At 40.7% G+C, this 19,904-nt stretch overlaps 1 protein-coding gene across 1 annotated transcript; it reads right to left on the bottom strand.

Annotated features, from left to right (window-relative positions):
* Positions 1-357: 357 nt before the first annotated feature.
* rad50 (RAD50 homolog, double strand break repair protein) lies at positions 358-17,480 on the bottom strand. Its single transcript, XM_035179140.2, has 28 exons — positions 17,328-17,480; positions 16,118-16,255; positions 15,830-15,913; positions 15,502-15,653; positions 15,201-15,386; positions 14,857-15,061; positions 14,086-14,214; positions 13,137-13,302; positions 12,941-12,999; positions 12,610-12,744; positions 12,126-12,332; positions 11,645-11,827; positions 11,191-11,348; positions 10,943-11,118; positions 10,228-10,465; positions 9,608-9,797; positions 9,272-9,398; positions 8,696-8,889; positions 8,362-8,472; positions 7,962-8,054; positions 7,607-7,720; positions 7,363-7,490; positions 7,026-7,127; positions 5,984-6,106; positions 2,226-2,311; positions 2,001-2,143; positions 1,783-1,916; positions 358-1,127 (listed from the first exon to the last, which is right to left on the bottom strand). Exons 2-28 carry the CDS (start codon positions 16,244-16,246, stop codon positions 941-943), a joined length of 3,939 nt encoding a protein of 1,312 aa, XP_035035031.1. The 5' UTR covers positions 16,247-16,255; positions 17,328-17,480; the 3' UTR covers positions 358-940.
* Between the last annotated feature and the right edge of the window lie 2,424 nt (positions 17,481-19,904).

Raw genomic sequence — 19,904 nt, 5'->3', positions numbered from 1 at the left:
ACTCGCTTGTTGGCTGTCGACGTCGGGAGAGAACTGTTTGAAGAAGCCCTTGAAGCGATGGATCTGTTGTCAGACTTGCAGCTCATTCTGAGGTCTCGACTGCAGACCTAAGATTTATACTTGCTTTTGCCCCCGCCTTCGCTAACGTGTGCTTTCCCTCACAAAGACATGCAGTGAGATAAGATTTTGTGGTTTATGAGCAACTTCATCTACTTTTCTCTGAAGTGTCGATGTGAAAAAAAATGACAGCAACGTATAAACCAGCTAATGTCCTTCCCAAGAAATTTTATGACAGAACCCGGTGAAGCTCACAAAGTGACAAACATGGAAATATAAATGGAAACTGCAACATTGCTGTGAAGTTTTAAACATCATCAGAATTTATGACCAGATTTACACACACTCCAGCTTTTAGACAGCTGAATGACTCAGGGTATCTTTTAGTATCATTACCATCACAGGAGTTTAACTTTCAGTGTCAGTTTATTTTTGATTAGCATCATCTGAAGGAGCACAGAACAAAGAGACACAGGAAGTGGATTTATCGGATTTTTGTAAGAATTGAACCCTTTACATTTTCAGTGAAAAGGAGGATGTAATATTCTTGACACTGACATAAAAAAGGAACATTATAAACACTGTATGCTTCTTGAATCTAAATAGTTGCAGGAGAATGGCCTTTATGTGAAGTAAAGGAATAATAAAAAAAAAAAAGTTGTGATTAAAAATCTTACACATTGTACTATGGATATTTTGTCAGTGTCTTTTGTTTGTGGAGTTTAAATATTTTGAAGAACAATTCACTTTCTAGTTAATTAAGGAGGGAGTGACTCAAAACTTCAACAGCCCTGGCTGAAATGAACTCCATGAAATGAACATGAACCCTGTGATGAAGGATTACTGTGCGTTTCCAGCTGCGTTGAAAGAGTCAGGTTTCTGCTCAGTGGAGATACGTGGAGAGGGAGGTGATGCTGCACTTTGTGATTTCAGAGTTCTGGTCCTGGTTCTTGCGGATGCGGTAGAAGTGTTCAATGTAGCTGGATCGCCCCAGCAGCTCCACAAAGTCCTCGTCGTGGGTGATGATCAGCAGCTGGAAGTTGCGCTGGCGAGAGCGACTCTTGATGATTCTGGGGAAAGCGACCAAGAGGAGATGAAGAGATATGAAATTCACGCTGTTCCCGTAACATCACCTGCTCATGTAATATCCACAGAGGAACAAGGCCATGTTCAGAAAGAAGACAGCACTCTGTCAGCGTTCCTTGTTCATGTCTAATTTATTGGTGCAGAGCTACGTGAAGCCACGACTGGACACACTGGTCTCTCTGAAGACATAACCCATTACATTTTGGCGTGGATCTGGACAAAGGGGCTGATCCAGAATGAGTTTTTTTGTCACTTTCTTTAATATTGTGTGTGTTTTTTTTACATTTTCCCCAAGAGTGTTCCATGAGTCTTCATGAAAAAAAATCTGGCATATAGTCATGAAATGATTTCTATGAGTGTATGAAATTTGGTGCATCTTGATTGAATTTAAAGGGATAGTTCACCAAAAAATTGGTTTTAGGTTTTAGATAAGACTTTGGGTTATGGCATGTGGATATGTCAAAGTTAATAATCATGTGAAATAAGAGGTACTCTGTGTGTGTGTGTGTGTGTGTGTGTGTGTGTGTGTGTGTGTGTGTGTGTGTGTGTGTGTGTGTGTGTGTGTGTGTGTGTGTGTGTGTGTGTGTGTGTGTGTGTGTGTGTGTGTGTGTGTGTGTGTGTGTGTGTGTGTGTACTGACTCTACGAGGGCGTGTGCCAGTGACTCGATGTTCTCCCGGTCCAGGTTGGTGGTGGGCTCATCCAGAGCCAGGATCCCACAGTTTAGACAAAAGGTCTCTGCTAGAGCTAAACGGATGATCAAGGACGCCAACACCTAAACACACACACACGGGGGGGGATTACAATATATATTTACTGGGAAAAACTGCAATTTTATTACACAATATTAATATGGCACCTTTTGACCAGCACTGCAGCGTCCTCTCATATCCAAAGCTGTGTCTCCTTTCACCATCACTACTCTGTAGTTGTAAACCCTCCGCTTCACTAAAGCAGATGAGTTCTCATCCACATCAGACCGGATCTCCACGTACTCGATATCTGGAGGACAAGACGGAATGGTGACACTTTGACAGGGGGGGGGGCAATGTATATACAAATAATTGCTATAAGTAAGATGCACCTTGACCCCTGTAGGTGCTGCGCCATAGGTCTCTGATAATCTTGTTGATCTCATCCATCTTCATACTGTGGAATTTCATGATTGTTCTAAGGAAAACAAAAATAAAAACACATAAATAAATAAATAAATAATGTGTCTGATTGTGTGTTGTAAATATTCAAATTGCACATCAAACAGAATAAAACATTTGAATGATAGAAAAAGAAAATTAACAAGTCATCACAATGGTGCACAAAATGAAAAGGCATTTTGTTTTGTGTCTGTACTTGTTTATATACTTCTACCATTACTTTATCCAACAGTAATGAATGACCGTATCAAATAAATATACAAAATACAATTTGTGTTGATCAAATGATCATGTGTCCTGGTGCAATAGAGTGAAAATAGTGCAGTGAAACAAAAGTGCAAATGTTGCATTTCAGTATTTGGTATAAACTCTTGTTTTGCACAATATACAACAATGTGCAAACAAATCTTTTCTGATCACTTAGTTACAAAATAAAAGAGATAGCATTTTCTTCTTGTGACTAAATACAACTTATACTGAAACTTGACGATGATAACATATCTATACATCAATGCAAACTGGACGCTGCTTTCCTGCATACCAAGAAGCAAATTAACAAGAAAATCTCATGTGGTTTCCAAAAACACAAATGAATCATGTAGACGATGAGAAGAAAGAAGGAGCAGAGCAGTCCTTATCCATCCATCTGATCTAATTTGCACGACTGCTATTACATCGAGAGGAAGTAATGGCTTAGGACTTCCTATTACAAGGGTATTGGACTCCACGGTATCAAGAAATATGACTTAGTTAAATTTGAATTACAATGTATTACTGATGAGGTGATTTCATGACTTTTTGTGTTTTATTTATTTTTATTTAATGCTCTGTCAGTTCAGTGTCAGCACAGAGTTCACCGCAGCACGATTTCTGTGCTCTGCAGCTGCCTGAGCTGCTTAAAAAGTCATATTTTCACAGTAGAAAAAGACAAAGAATCACAAGGGTGTGAGGTGTTACAGAAATGTCCATATTGATGTCACGCTTTCAAAGCAGTTAACACACAGGCTGAAGCAGAGATCCAATGACAACTTCCAATATGAACCAGTTTCAGCCTTTCAGTATTTTGGGCTGTGTGCCTGTGCCATTTGTTAATGTACCACATGTGTAAAAGAATACTTCTGCTGAGCTTAGAAGGTGATGATGAGGATCAAGTGGATCCCGTTTTCCTTAAGCGTGCCTTAGCAATAAAAGAGATATGTAAAGAAATACATAAATAAAAGCATATCATGGAGTATAAGTGAAGCTGCATAAAAACTACTTCAACTAATATGATCTACTAAAAGAAAATGAGGTAAATTTTGTTGTTACTTCCCAGCTCGGATCATCAGACTGATACAGTCAGAGAAGATTTGGTTTAGAAACCTACAGGGTGTCCTCTGACCCAGGTCCAGTAACATAGTAGCAGGTTTCAAATACTTTCAATTCAAACACTTGAACTTGAAACTGTTTTCTTTGCCACATCAAATACGTGGATCGCCCTTTTTGTTACCATTTTTGGAAAGTCGCTATAGTATCTTAAAAATATAAATTTATTACATGTTAATGTATATTGTGCTTGGATTTTGTTGACTCTATTTAAAAATCCCATTTTTGACTACTGCCATTTATTTGACAAATAAATATGACAATTTCTTAAAAATACCATTGTAAATCAATGTGCACTGCCCACTATAAAAGAATAACAAAACACACACACAATCAGTTATAGCTATTTTTTGCAAAAGTAAAGCATACGTGACAATAACATATTCAGGGTTTTTATCTGCATACAGCAACTTGTTATCGAATTAATACCAAAAGGGTACTTTCATATTATTCAAATCACAACCATGAAACCATCTTCGGTGTATTCAGACAGAAACTGTGACCTGGATATCTGGTCTGCTGGAAAGCTGCTTAGGTTTGCTTTTAATCTTGATAACGCTGCTGACACTGATGCCTTCACTAAACCACACATACAGTATCGGTAAGTGATGATTCTGCTCCCTTCTCAGATGGTATCTGAGTTCACACTTTCTCACTGAAACTCTTCATCCTGTCACATTTATCCTCTTATCCAAAAAGCAATAAAAACAGTTTGCCAGCATACATTTTCACCTGTGCCACGGAGGTTATGTTTTTGCCCGTGTCTGTTAGTTTGCTTGTCAGCAGGATTACGCGATAATGGAACGGATTTCCATGAAACTCGGCAAAAGGATGAGACTTGGGCCAAGACAGAAGTCATTAAATCTCGGCATGGATGCGAAACAAAGGGACATTTTCGCAGGAATAAAGCCTGGGTCTTGAAATAAATCGATCATACTTATGAGTGAGTTCAATTTGGTGCAGAGGCAAATAATCCATTATTTGGGTTATTATGGATATTTGTAGTATTGCTAAAGAAGGGTAATACATCACATGTACAGAAAACATTCAGTCCCACTCATTATTACTTGCTTCAAATAAATTTTAGAATTTTTCAAAAGATTTTATTGTTGACTTTCGGATCATTTGACACTTGACTTTAGTCATCTTGCCTTTACATTATTTCTTGTTTGCTTCTTAACTGTTTCCTGCCGTTTGCTTTCAATTGTTCATTTGTAACTTGAACAGCATCTTGTAACTAAGATTATTAGTATTATTACTACAGCTACACACATGGGACGCCAATAACATATAACACTCTATACCTGATAATGTATTTCATAATGAGCAGAGATTCGTCGAAGTTAAAATTCATGATTAGTGACGTGTCTGTCTGAGAAGACTTTGATCACCTACACACAGGAAACAGAACTACTGACAAAACATGCAATTCATTTACGACATATCTTGTCACTGCTTTGCCTTCAGTGGGCGAATGTGCAGGAGATTAGTTCACCACAAGAAAGGATTGCTCAGTGCAGGAGGTCTCTGCAAGTTTAAAGGCCTCTGAACATCCCCAATGCCCCTGAGTAACACAGGAATTGACATCACTGTTGAAACTCAGGACTTTTAAGCTGACAATCTAAAAGTTTGTGGTAGTTTTGATGATCTACCTTTAAGGGGAAGAAAAAGAGGACTCATGCTGAAGTCAAAACTACAATATATCTTATCAACACCACTGTTGTTAGCACTAAGCAAACTTTTGGAAAACACTTCAAACCTACCTTTTGAAAGTTGCTTTTTAACGAGCGCTCTGCTCCGTCACTAATGCTATTATATAAGAATACATTATTTGATCTTGTTTCTCATTTTCATTAACTTGGTGGAGGGATGGGACATGGGCCAAGAAGGGACCCATTTAAATTTAGGACCGGGATCTGGACAAGGGGACAGACCCACTTTCTTTAACACTGCAAGAATCAGGGATATTTTTGGACATTTTTACCAATTTCGCAGGGAATCCTTCAGGGATATCGATGAGAAAACCCCCCAAAAACAAGCATATTTAGCTAACTGAGATCTATGAGTGGAGTTTACGATTTAGTGAGGGCCATTATAGCTTTTTACATATGGTTCCAGTACAGCAAATGTTGTGTTTCACCTTGAAATCATTCATTCAGATGTGTGTCATATACATTCCTCCACGATAAGTAAATGTTTCCGACGTCTTCCTCCACAAACCTCTCAACCTTCTTCCTTCGTAACTGATTAACGTTTGTAACTTCAGACGACACATTTTGGCCCAAATTCACCACATTTAAGTTCAAGTTAGTGTTACACTTACTGATCGAGGGCCTTGTAGTAGATATCCAGGTCTTTAATGACCAGCTCTGTGGTCCTCATTACGATCATCTTGGTTTTGTAGCGCTCATCAGCTTTGTCGTACTGATCCTCCCGCAGCTCTTTTCTGCAAGCGATCAATTCAAAGAGCAAGTTAAAGTCATTTAGATAAAAGAGTTTTTGTTCTTCTCTAATTAATCAACTTGTCAACTCGCTGGGTAAATAATTTAACTTCTCAACACTCAAGGTGCAAAGACACATTAAATCAGCCTGTGACACTAAATACAGCAAACAGCACATGCATTCAAAAAGTATTCAGACTCAACCACTTCTTTTCAGCCTCATGTTGAAATTATGTTTTTTCCCTCATCCATCTAAACTAAAAACCCTATAATGTAAAAGCAAGACCAGAATTTAAGAAATGTTGTACAAATCTATTAAATTTATAAACTGACAGAAGTATTCAGACACTTAACAGTACAGAGTTGTCCCAAAGCCACTGCATTGTCTCAGCTGTGTGCTTTGGCCCAGTCCGAGGTCCTGGGTAAGAATCTGTCCGTACCACCATGCCCCAGTGCCCAGTTTCCTACAAACATGGCACCTACAGTTGAGGCCCGACAGATCAATCAGAGATCTGTGCCTCAACACAATCCTGTCTCTGAGCTCTGCAGGCACTTCTTTCAACCTCAAAGCTTTGTGTATGATCTGATATGCAGTGAATAGTGTTAGACCATTTACAGCCTTAAATATCATGTCACCACAGGTGGACTCCAATCAAGGTGTATATACGTCTCAGAGATGATCATAATAAGAAAGAGAGGCACCTGAGCCGAATTTACAAATGTCACAGCAAGAACACTTATGTCAATGTGATATTTCAGCTTTTCCTTTTTAATGAATATGCAACCAATTCTGTTTATAATTTGTCATTCAGGGTTTTGAAGTGTATATTAATGAGGGGACATTTTTGTCTGTAACATGACAAAATAAGAAAAAAGTGAAGGGCTCTGAATACTTCCTGGAAGAACTATATCTATATTTCTCACTTGTAATGCAGTATCTCCTCCTCAAAGCCTTTCTGTCGACCCAGTGCAATACTGCGGTTCTTCTTCAAGTCTTCCAGTTTGCGTTCTGCGTCACGTCTTTCTCTGGACAAGCACAAAGGGGAGATGAGGTGAAAACATTCTGAATAAATTCTACCACAAGACTGACAATGATTTACTGGATTATCGCCCAAGATCAAACCCCCAAAGCGTGAGTGTGCAGATGTAAAAGAGATTTGAGGTTGTTTTGAACAGGTATTCTGTGTAGCGTGGTTCCCTTTAATCACTCTATCAAGTTCCTTGAACTAACAGATGATTGATAATGGTGTAGTGCGCTTACTGGCGGAGCTGCTGGACCTGCATGCTGCCCATGTCTTTCATAAGAGTCTCACATTTGGCCACAACTTCCTTCAGCTCCTCCACACGCTTCCTCAAGGTGAGGTTGTCCTGCAGCCAGCGCTCCTGGACCTAAGACATATTAAAATGTTAAAAACCTACTGGGCTACAATCATGGACTGGATTTACAACTTTATTTAAAAAGTAGAGGAGAAGACACAGGACTTAAATGACTCCGGAGGCTCTACCTTTTGAGTGTCTATGTCCTGACGGGTGTTTCCCATCTCCTTACTGATCTTCTCTTTTTGCTTCTCAGCATCATGCAGCTGAGTGTCGGTTTGTTGAAGCTCAGACTCTTTTTGCTGAGACAAAAACAAGTGTCATTAAAGCTGTTCAATACCTGGACTTGAACGACTAAATGCTCATTTGAATCTATTACAACTGAGCCTTTACAACTAATATCAAAGGAAACAACGACAAAGTTATTAAAAGAAAAGTGAAGACTGGGGTTTCAAGGTAAATGAAGATGGCATGGATGGAAGACGGTGACTGTATTTATTTAATGTCCTCACAAAATGACACTGAATATCAAATGAATATTACCTCTTTGTATTCATTTTTGCCTCCGTCAACGTATTTGGTGATGTCTCTTTCCAAGGTGGTGATCACCTTCACTCTCTCTTTAATGGCATTGATCTATCAGTGACAAAGAGTTAGAATACCTTACCCTTGACTTACTTCATTACAGACAATGTGACCTGTTTGATAAACCGTGCAAAGACTTTCTCAGGTTTATATATTAATAGAATAATACATTTTTACTGTTAAAAATGTCCTACAGAAAAGGCCGATCATTACCTGATCATGACGAAAAGAGATAACAAGCAAAGGAGAATACAATCTTTCCCAGGCCTATGTGACTGAAGCAGCAATTTCTTGTCGACTTTCAGCAGTTTCCAATACAGGACAAAACTAAGAGAGATAACAGTAAGAATATGTCCACCTTCTCCTGCCCTTCTTCCTGCCTCTGCCTCTTGCGCTCCACCAGCTCCTGCTTCTCCTGCTGCAGCTTCTCTAGAGCAGCAGACAGAGGGCAGAGCTGCTCCTTTGCTTCCTGGTGGGGAAAAAAAAAAAAAGAGGAGAACGGGACAGTGTGGCTTATTAAGAGATAGCAGACTTTCTTCTCCAGCAGCACCACAGCATTATTTTTACTGTGTACATGTAAATGGCAGTATCACTACAACCCAATAGTCATGTACATTTTTGGGTAAAAATGCAGGAATCCCAAAGCACCTATAGTTTACATCAACCTCTTAGTCGAAGAAACAAAGAAGTACCCTGATGTCCCTGGTTAAGTCCTTTATCTCGGTAGTGAACTCGACACACTGCTCCTCCAGCTGCTGCTGCTTCTGCATATCGCTGCTCAGCTGGAGCTTCTCTGCTTTCGTTTCATTCACAGCACTTTTCTGCGTCTGAATCTGATCCTGCTGGTCCTGGATCAGTTTACGTTTCAGCTCCATCTTGCTGGAGGCTGCAGGGAAACAAATGGGCCAAGAGAAAACATATTATACAATGCTCCTTATGTGAAGGCAGCCAATGATGTTGCAGGATAAATGAGAGTTTAATAGTTGTTGCGACTTGTATTTAAGGCGACCTTTAAAAGAAACTTGTGCTAAGTGTAGTCAAAGGCTTCTGTGACCAGGACTTATTGAACAGTCTAACAGCAGTGCAGATGTTCTACTCAGAGGTTTGAGTGAGTCTTGTTCTTCTTACTAATTCAGAGGTTATGATAACATGATAAGTTTAAATTGACTTCATGGTTTCATGGTTTGCCACATGTGAGGGGCCTGTGTCTTATCAATTCAAGTATAAACAACCATCAGTGATGCCAAAATTGTGTAATATCATCTTACTGGTGTCTATCCTGTGCTGAGTTTCTTGTTTCTCCCGACTAACTTGCTGGGTGGTCCTGGTCAGGTCTACTCCCTGGAGTTTGGCACCATGTTGAGTTATATTCCTCTCCACCCCTTTAAGGTCAATCTGGAAAGACAAATAAAATAAATATAAGGTGGAGAAAGACAGAATGGAGGCATGTATAAGAGAGATGTACATACATCTCCAGGACTTTTTAATATCTTAGAAGTGATGTGTCACATCTCAAGTGCCAATCTTATTATTTTTTATTTGAAGATCAGAGTAAACAAGTTGTATGGAGGGGGTAAATAAAGACTGTGACAGGAGTATGGTACCAGGTATCTGTCCATGAGCGATATGTCCTGCAGGCAGGCCTTGGCAGTTTCCTCCTCCGACATCAGGGTACCACGCAGCGTCTCCTGCTCCTCCACTTCTCCCTTCAGCCTCTCGATTTCTCTGTTCACAGTCTGCAGACGGTTTCTCAACTCAGGCAACTCCTTCTCCTGAAACTGTACGATGGACTGCCTGGGTTAAGGAAAGAGACAAACAATATACTTTAAGCATTGAGAGTAAAGGATTCACTGTGATAAGAGCAATGGTGGAAAGTCTCCCTTTTGTTTCATTAATTAATATGAAATTATTTTAGAAAAAAGATAACAGTAAGATAATAACATGAGCCTGTTTTGGGACCTAATTAATGTTAAATTCACCCCAACTGCAGAGTTCTGTTCTTGTCATGAAAAGAAAGCAAAGCGATCCAAGGATATAATCCTCAGTAATATGAGAATGTAGCTCCATCTAGTGGAGAAAAAAAAGCTTACTCCTCAGCTGAGGTTTTTTTTTAAAAATAAATTATTGAATTGAACATTTTTTACCTTTTCTAATAAACCATCCCTAATGACTGCACAAATTACAGCATTTGTCTGACTGTCCTCGTGCACTTGTTACACTTTACCTGACAGGCCTGAGAGACATCATCTCATCCTTCTTCCTCTCCTTCCTCTTCAGGTCCTGCTCGGTGTTTTTCAGCTTGTCTGGCACCAGGCGTAATTTGGACTGCATGTCACTGATAACCTCCTGCAGATCGGGCTCTGATGGGAACGTCCGCTGGCACACAGGACAGCAGGGCTCCGTCTCTTCTGTCAGCTGGCTGATGAACTGGGTGTACACCGCTGTGGCCCCAGCTAGCATGGCTATACAAAGACAACAGGGGAAAATATATATATATAACATATACTTTGTATCTATTCTATGACTATGGCTACTACTAAAATTCAAGACAAACCATATGGCAACATGTCAGCCCCTTGGTTGTTTTACATGATACAATATCAATGTCAATTTAAGGATAAAATAGGATTCTGGTGGTGTCTGCAATGTTACACAATCAGATGTAGTGTCACATAAATGTAATTCACACTAACAAATGTCAAGCATTGCATTGTGCGATGTTTAGCAAAGAGTAGTGTGCATGCTATGGGCACTACATCTTTTCTTTTTATTCATGATAAAATAAAGTATTCGTCACTAGAATTTTAACAAAATGTTTACTGCAGGGAAGCAATAACAAAATCTGGAATTGTCTGGGACGACCAAATGTCATCAGCTCAGAAACCAAGAATTCCCGGCCTCCACACCACATCCTTCTATTTTATTGTTGAACCATTCACCTCTTTGCTTGGATATCTTCTCCAGATCATCCTGCAGTTTGCCCAGGTCCTGCTCCAGATCCTGACTGCCACACACGTTGAAGAACTTCTCTTCATCGCTGGATAACTGCTGCTCCTTCTTACGCAGCTCAGAAGCAATGTGACTTTTATTCTGCTCACTTGATGCCAGGTCCTTGCTGAGGAATACCACAGTGTTATAGAGAGATCATTTTGAAGGATTTTATTTTTGTTGTGCAGATAAATCTCACTTCATTTTGGCGAGTCTGTCCCTGGTGCTGTTGATTTCTTTCGACTTGGTATAGATCCAGTCTTCCAGCTCCTTCTTGTTGGGAAAGTGACCCAGCAGCGACACCAGATCCTCGCTGTGACGAGACTTGATCTTACGTACCTGGTCCTCCTTTTCTGTCTGAAAGAACGAGGAGAGAAAAGAGGAGAGCCAGCGGGGAAAGGAATGATGACAGAAGCCAATAGGAAAGAAGGAGAAAGGTGAAGAAGGAGAAGAGAAATACAGAGAGAGAAGATGAACAAACAAGGTTAAATTGCCACAGAGGGTCACGTAATATTTACCACGGGTAATATGCAGAGAGAGGAACATATAAAAGAGTGGTTTGTGTTTCTGATGTTCTGTATCATTTACTGTTTCCTGCTCCAATCTAAGAACAGGCATGAGATGAATCATCTGCACCATCGTTTACACATTACCTTGTCTTTTTTCAGCATCTCCATTTGCGTGCGCGTTGAGGTGTGTGTGTTGAGCGTCTCCATTTCTTGGTCGAGCCGTCTCTGTGTGCGATCAAGCTCGGCCTTTTCTCTCTGGAGCTCCACAACCTCGACCTTGAGCTCCTCGACGTTGGAGCTCTGCATGGAGCTCTGCAGCTCACGCTCCTGAGGAGGAAAAGACACACACACACACCCACACTTTAACGATGAATAGATACTATATCTTATGTACGACTTGTATATCACAGATCAAATATATCAAAGCATTTTGTGAGAGAAATATTGTTAAAAGAAAATACAAATACTCCAACAATGTTCCGTAAAAGCTTATAAAAAGCTCACAGTTATGTACATATAACAGATCATTTCTCTTTTCAGACTGATCCGTCGGTCTGAAAAGAGACGGGTCGTGGAAGTGACTTAAAGCAGACTAACTTGTCATATCCATTGTTTGTATACTCACTGCTTTAGCCAATTCATTCTCCAGTACTTGCAGCCGAGTGGACGAACCCTCCAGCCTCTGCAGCTCTGCTCGGATGTTCCTCAGTTCCTGCTGCTTCTTTCCCTGCAGGTCCCTCTTCAGCTCCACCGTTCTCTCCAGGCCAGTCTTCTTGTCCCTTATTTCATCAATGGACTGTTGCTTCTGCTGCTCTTTTTCTTGCAGGTCCGCCTAAGTGGTAAAAGTGAGTAGAAATCAGGCAATGCAATCAGGAGTAGCACTTTAAGTCATCATCTGAATGACTTGACTGTAAATAACACTGCTGTTTGGAAGCATTCAATATAAGCTTGGAAACATAAAAACACGCTATCGCCTATTGTGACTTTATCTTATCCACAATATTAATTTAATCATAACATTATATTAGCTGTAAATCCTGTTTGTGGTATACAATTCTATAAACAGCATGTTGACAAGAAGTGGTGACATCAAACAATGACTTTCTTACCAAAACCTGACTGGCTGTCTCTTTTTCCTGCTCCAATCTCTGAGTGGCCTGACGGTGAAAACTCTCAAGCTGAAGAGTTGTGAAGGGCGGTCGGTCGTATCCCTCCATTTCCAGATAGGACGCCAAAGAGCGAACCTGTGGCAGAGATAGGAGTGGCAATAATATCAAAAATATACTCTTTATTACAGTAGAGAGTTTTGTCCAAGGTGACTTCTAAGAAGTGCATTTAACTTCAGTGGGAACATAAGCCTGAACACCTTCCAAGCAAACAACAAAGATATGTGCCGTGCTGCAGTACAGGTGTGTGGAAGTATTTATTTTTTCCCCTCACCTGAGTGTCACGGTTCCTGATGTTCTGAGTGTGCCGGTCAGCCTCCAGCTGAAGACGACCTGGGAGAGGAGAGGAAGGATTTCAGCAGCGAATTCATCCTTCTGTCTATCAGAATAATTTTTTAATTAAAATATACACGTGTGGGCTTGAGTTGGCACCGTCGCACAGACTGTTAAACGTGTCCATATGTGTGTACCTTGTTCTACCAGGAGATCAGCCTTGATTCGGTTTAGTCGCTGGCACTCTCGGCCAGCTCTCTCCAGCTCCTTCTGGCAGTCTGTCAGCCGCCGCTCCTTCTCCTTCACCGTCCTCTGGTGGTTCTGATAAGTCTCCTGCAGCTGCTCGTCTGAGCCTTGAAACACCTGCCGCATACACAGTTCACTAGCTTAGAGCGGCTCTGAAGCACATCGAGTACAGCTTAGAGAATTGTCAGGGCCAGAGGTCGTACTTCACAAGGGGGCCTTGCGTTATTAAATTATATGCACCAACAGATATTTAAATAGGATCTGGATAAAATCATTAAGACAAATCAAGACTGTTATATCATTAATGCATTATGTTTGTGGTATTCGTGCATCTACAGTAAACAAACAGGAGATGAGTTTGAGTTTGACTGACACAGAGGAAAACAGGATTGAACTGGCACGGGAGGATCAGGAGCGGAAACATCCATCGGTCTAAAAACACATTTTGTGATATTACAGGCCGATGATGAACTGGGTGGCCATTACAAAATTGAAACAACCTCATTCACCATCTGCAGTTTTTCTCTTAGTTTCCCATTTATGGTTATAACACGTCAAACTGATCGGAGTCTGGAGCACTGTTTAGCAGGTGTTCGGTTCACTAAGCCCTCAGGCAGAGAGACTTGATTTGAGTGAACTTGAGTTTTCAACCTCATCTTCACACATTCGTCATACACGCTTGTCAGGTTTCCCCAAGACATTTTAACCCTCTACAGTCAGTGGAGAGGTGAGCAGTGATTCTGCTGGCAGAAGCAGTGTTGAGTTTATTTCTGATCTAATACACAAATTCAAGCTTTCCATCAAATTAAAATTTAACATTGTTTAACTAATACAAATAAACACAGTGCTTGTTTAGATGTACATACATATATAGATATATATTACATCTGATTCTGTTACCTGTTCCATTGTCTCCTCCAGCTCCTTGTTGTCCTCCTCCATTTGTTTCTTCCTGCTCTCTAAAGCCTTGATGTCGTTGTCCAGCTTCATCACTTTCCCCAATTTCGTGTCAATGTCGATCACTCGATTCTGATAATGATGACAAAAGGTACTGTTACACTTTAGTCCTGCCCACCACCTAGTGTACCGCACGGCATACTCTCATTCTTATTAAGATGCAGTGATTGCTAAATCATATTCACTTAATGGGCAAAGATCACACGGATTCGAATCTTTGTTGTCAAATGTCTAAAACGTTTTTCTTTTTGTCAAATTAAAAAAAACACAATGTTCTATTGGCTCTGTCTTTAAATATAGACAGTACTGAGAATAGGTTTGAGGTACTTTAGATGGCTTGATTCTTAATCATCACACAATACCATCAGGAAGGAAACTGACAGGTCATAGATTCATTCTGCAGCATGACAGCGTACATACAGCCAGAGTCCTAAAGACTTATGTTCAGAATCGTGCAAAAGATGATCACATGGAGGAACGGCAGACACTGAGACAACCCTCCTGCCAGGTATCTGGACTCAAATGTACCTGGGAGAGTTGTTGCTGTTTAGAAGGTTAAGGTTGACCTCACCAATGTTAACTTGATTTCGTTTTTTTTCGTTTATGGCACTTTGTATGAAGTAATTCAAAACATTTAAAAAAACATCATCTCGTTACTTTTAGTGCCGAAAATGTTTGCACACAACACACGCATAAAGTTCAACACACACCCACCTCAAGTGGATCTATCTTGCTCTCTATCTTCTCTACGCTGTCTTTAGAGGCCATCAGCTGAGCCTCCTTGGTGTCCATGGTCTCTCTTATCTGCGCGGCCTTCTCCTTGTTCTGCTTCAGGTAGCGCAGCTCGACCTCACACTCCTTGACCGTGTGGTTCTGTGCTAGACGCAGCTGACGCATGGTCTCCAGAGCTTTGATATACCTGGGAACAAGAGGAAAGTACATTAATGCATATCTGCATGCATGCAGGTTGATACTTTTACTTTGGCACGTTTGCTTTAGATTCACTTTAGCTATTATAAGGAAAAATAGACAAACATGGAAGAATGAGTTGGCTTTACTTTGTCGCAGCGAAGATAGAGTCAAACTTTTCTTTGAGTGCCTTTCCCTCGCAAAGCGGCCAGTTAGACTCTTCTTGGTGACAGAAGATGACATTATTCAGCACAGACTTTGACACACCCAGGGCGGAAATCATCTCCCGGTCCAGTTCACCGCACTTAGACGACATGCTCACCTTCTCACCGTCTCTGGATGAATGATGATAATGGGGACATGTCAGTCATATAATCTTCATTGCTCTTCAGAATCACTTGTTTGTTTTTCAATATTAATCAGAGACAGAAAGTTGAGCGTGTGACCTACTTCGTTCTGGTGATGACTTGCTCTAAGCTTTTGAAGGAGTAGTTCTTCGCCTTCTGAGTGCACGACATGGAGCGGTGGATGCTCACTTTCTCTCCATTAACATCCGAGAATAAGAGGCGAATCTGTGCTCGCACATCTGTCTCATGGGCATCCTGTCATTCAGTACACACAGGAGACAGTAACTTTAACAAGGATAGCATGTGTAGTTCTCATGTGACAGAGACCGAAATATAAAGCTCTGGTAGATTAAATAGTTCCAGGCAGTTCTTAAATCCATATTAGTATTTAGATAAACTGGCATCTCTAATAATAAGGAGAGAGTGCTCACCTTAGGATCATGAACAAAAGCCCCTCCTTTAGATCCAGGGGGAAGTTCACCAGATGTTGCATACTTAAGGCACTCAATAATAGTCTGAAAACCAAAAAGGGTGACATTATACAAGGACCTAAAAGACATTATTCCAACTTTTGTCTGCGGCTACTTTCAGAAAAAGAAGGAAAGAAAACTGAACATCAGTCCAGGCAGCCTAATGCGTGTTATCTCTCAACTTTCTTGTTCAGTCACCGCAGGTCACGCTTCAGAGTCAACCTTTGCTCTCAAGACACGTTCTCGTACCGTTTTCCCCGCTCCATTGGGTCCAACCAGCACAGTCAGAGGAGTGAAGAACGATATTAATTGTTTGTCTTTGTCCTCGATCCCAAAGCTCCTCACCCCCAGGATGCTCATCTTGTCTATCTTTGACATGTTTGCTCTCTGAGAGGCGAAAGAGAGAGAAAGAAGTTGATGAACATCAGTGATGATAACAGGACGGTCTGCAGTATTGCAACAGTGGAAGACCATTGTTAAAAGAACAATATAAAAAGAAACACATACTTTCCCCTGTGCTGTCATTGAAAAGATACGTTATGATTTAGCACTTATAAATTACCTTTTAAATTGAATTCATTTGTTTTGTGTATTTTGCGAAGCACTTTGTAACCGTGTTCAGATAAGGGCTATCAAAATAAAGTAATCATTATTATTTTATGTCAAAATATGGTACATTTTGAGTTTTGGGATTGAGCTGATTTTAGGCTGGTTATGATAGACTGGGTTCAGGCTGGTTATGATTGGCTGTTGGGCTGTTTTTAGACTGGTTATAATTGGCTGGGATTAGGCTGGTTATGATAGGCTGTTGGGCTGGGTTTAGGCTGGTTTTGATTGGTTGTTGGGCTGATTTTAGACTGGTTATGATTGGCTGGGTTCAGGCTGGTTTTGATTGGTTGTTGGGCTGTTTTTAGGTTGGTTATGATTGGCTGTTGGGATGGGTTTAGGCTGGTTTTGATGGGTTGTTGGGCTGGGTTTCAGGCTGGTTTTGACTGGCTGTTGGGATGGGTTTAGGCTGGTTATGATTGGCTGTTGGGTTTAGGCTGGTTTTGATTGGCTGTTGGGCTGGGTTTAGTCTGGTTTTGATTGGCTGTTGGGCTGGGTTTAGGCTGGTTTTGATTGGCTGTTGGGCTGGGTTTGACAGTCCTTCAACCCAGAAACATGAAGTTAACAGAGAACATAAATAATGGACATTAGCTGAACTCTGGATGTGACAACACACCTGCCTGAGTGACAGAGCTCAGTGTGTCTGTTGGTTCTCTGAGTTTCAAGCTAAGTTAAGTTAAGTCAGTACATAAACAGCGTGTAGTTAGCCTGAGTCTAATGATACACACACCTCATGCTAGCAGCAGCCTAGCTAACACACGTTTAGCCTCCATGCTACACTGCAGCGTTACACACACACAGTGAGTGTGTTCAGTAACAACAGTCTCCACGTGTGTGTGTGGAATTAACTCACCTCACGTCCTGCGTGTTTTTCAGCTCTGAAGTGAAACTACTTTTCCCGCTGTGGGGAACACGACGTATCCGGTAACGACTGCGGACTTCCGGGACATAGAACATAAACGCATAGATCGGTATTCACCATTCGTTTGAGTTAAGTGAGTTTTCCACACATGGAGCGGATGTCAATTTACGCACATAACTTGTTTAATGCCCCTAATGGAGGTGGTTCGTGTTGTCATCCTGATGGACAGAAGAAGAAGAAGAAGAAGAAGAAGAAGAAGAAGAAGACGAAGAAGACGAAGACATCGTGCTGAGGTACATTTCACCCACTGTTGCATTTGTGCTGTTTTACTTCCCTTGATATATTAGATATCAATATATTATTCATACATATATGTGGAAATATTCTAATGAACAACTAATCACAATTTAAAGGGATTTTAATGTAATTTTCTCGAAATGTAATGTTTTTAGAAATGATGACAATTGAAAGTAACGTTCTTTTAAGCATGTGATGATTCATTTCTTGTTTCTTACTGTCAATTGTTCTAATATGGTTTCAACATTATATAGAAACTATGAAGATATAATCACTCAGCCTTGTGTGTGTGTGTGTGTGTGTGTGTGTGTGTGTGTGTGTGTGTGTGTGTGTGTGTGTGTGTGTGTGTTCGTTCATCTTGATAAGAGAACTTGTCACCCAGTGTGGCTCAGTGATGTGTCTGGTACAAATCAGATGTTGTTTGAAGGAATAAGATATATTTCATGCTTTGGCTGCACATACAATATTTGTTCATGATTCATTTATTGTTGGTTTTGGTGATTTCATTCGATTTACTGGCAGTATGAAAAATGTACAATATCCTCACGTCCTTATCTTTTCTTTTCTTGTCTTACAAATTATTTTTTCTCTACTATTTGATGAAAGGAGCTGGTGCATCAAGACAGCCTTAAATCTTGGTTTGTCTTTGACTGATACATAAATCATATTTTTTTTATAGTCCAAAGTCAGTCACTCTGCCAAACAAATAAATCTCTTGACATTCAACAGGGCCTATGGTCTATACAATCTCCCATCTCAAAACGTTTACCACAAGAGGACAGTGTTTCCCTTAGGAAAACCAAACACTCCCAACTCCTCTCCTCTCCTCTCCCTCTCCCTCTCCTCTCATGCACTGTTGTATTGCTCTGACAGTTCGAGGATATCTCGGCTATTAGAAGCTGGTTAGATGCAGATAAGATGCCCAATCTGTTTATTTCTGTAGCAAACTGAATATGTTTTAACACATATTTCCATATAGTAAATTTGAGCCCATATATAAAAATGGTGCAATACCTTTTAATATCATTTTGTAAAAAAGGTGAAAAGTCCACTTTCTGTAAACATCTCTTCCTCCACTTTGCAGTACTACAACTTAAATGAGTGGAAACATATTCTGTATATAAATATGTATGTCATGACAGCTATGCAAAATTGAAGCCAAAGCATCTTGATCGCTACCTGGTGGCCGGCTGCAGTATAGGTCATAGGTCATCCTCCTTGGTAGTGGAAGGGACAATTAGTCAAACTAAGTACACGTCAAATATATTCTCTCAAATGTGGTTTCTGTCATTTTAGCTAGTTCTTAACACACTGATGTTTTCAAGTGTTCAGACTCTGGTTCCAAATCCGCAACATGGCGGCACTCGGACATTTCCGCTTCGTTTCTGGATAGTGGGAAGAAGTGGACATGCGTCGCCCATCTTTATATACAGTCTATGAATGGAAACAGATGGGATGATGCATGTTAAACAGCAGAGGAGCTGTGGGTAAATGTGTGTAAGAATGGGGAGGAGAGAATAAATCAAATCGATATTGAGGGTTACGAGTTATTTCGAGTCTGTGGTGGAGGCTGAAGAATAGTTTGCGGACATCCACAGGGACCTGCAGGGCTGGTGTTCACCACCTGCAGCTAAGCCCCTGAAAACCTGAGAACATCATCTCACTGACTTCCTCTCTCCATTTTCTCCCCCTTGAAAGAACACGCACACACACACACACACACACACACACACACACACACACGCACACACACTCCCACAAACCGCCTTCTGCTTCCAGCCCACTGAGTCAGTCTGTCTGTGTTATCAGCCCACTGACTCATTGTGCCTCGGCCTGTCCAGCTCATGGCCCTCTTTCTATTTTCATCCTGTCCTGACATGAAAATGCCATGACCTTGTGTCTTGTGTTGGACCACTAGAGCTGTATGTGTACACATGTGTGTTATTATGTTTACGTGTTTAAGTGTGAAAACCTAATCCCACATGCCCACGGTCACCCCCGCTGTCTAAATGGCCAATGGAATTGCTTCACTTGGCCGTTTTTGATGATCACACGGGGCGAACATGGAAGCAGCGGTTTATCCTGAAAATATGTTGGCAGATTAAAAAAAATATATGGAGAGGAGTGGGAAACAATAGTCATGTAAACTAACAGCAGTAAGAAAATAAATTGGTTCTTTATAAATAAATAATTTGGATCCTCTGGACTGGCAGTCAATGGTAGCCATCAGTCGCAGACACAGAAGTCGAACTGACAGACTTACCTTTCTCT

The sequence above is a fragment of the Hippoglossus stenolepis genome, chromosome 15 (assembly GCF_022539355.2).
Source record: "Hippoglossus stenolepis isolate QCI-W04-F060 chromosome 15, HSTE1.2, whole genome shotgun sequence".
In the NCBI taxonomy this organism is placed as follows: Eukaryota; Metazoa; Chordata; class Actinopteri; order Pleuronectiformes; family Pleuronectidae; genus Hippoglossus; species Hippoglossus stenolepis.
The sequence above is the reverse complement of the archived record's forward strand: the minus strand, read 5'-3'. Positions and strand labels throughout refer to the sequence as shown.

What these genes read in the sequence shown, in the direction of transcription:
- rad50 (XM_035179140.2), bottom strand. Translation starts at nt 16,246, where the DNA reads ATGTCAAAGATAGACAAGATGAGCATCCTGGGGGTGAGGAGCTTTGGG. An exon ending in AGAATGAATTGGCTAAAGCA is followed by an intron (nt 11,828 to 12,125) that starts GTGAGTATACAA and finishes TTTCCTCCTCAG; the next exon opens with GAGCGTGAGCTGCAGAGCTC. An exon ending in GAAGATATCCAAGCAAAGAG is followed by an intron (nt 10,466 to 10,942) that starts GTGAATGGTTCA and finishes GTCTTTGTATAG; the next exon opens with CCATGCTAGCTGGGGCCACA.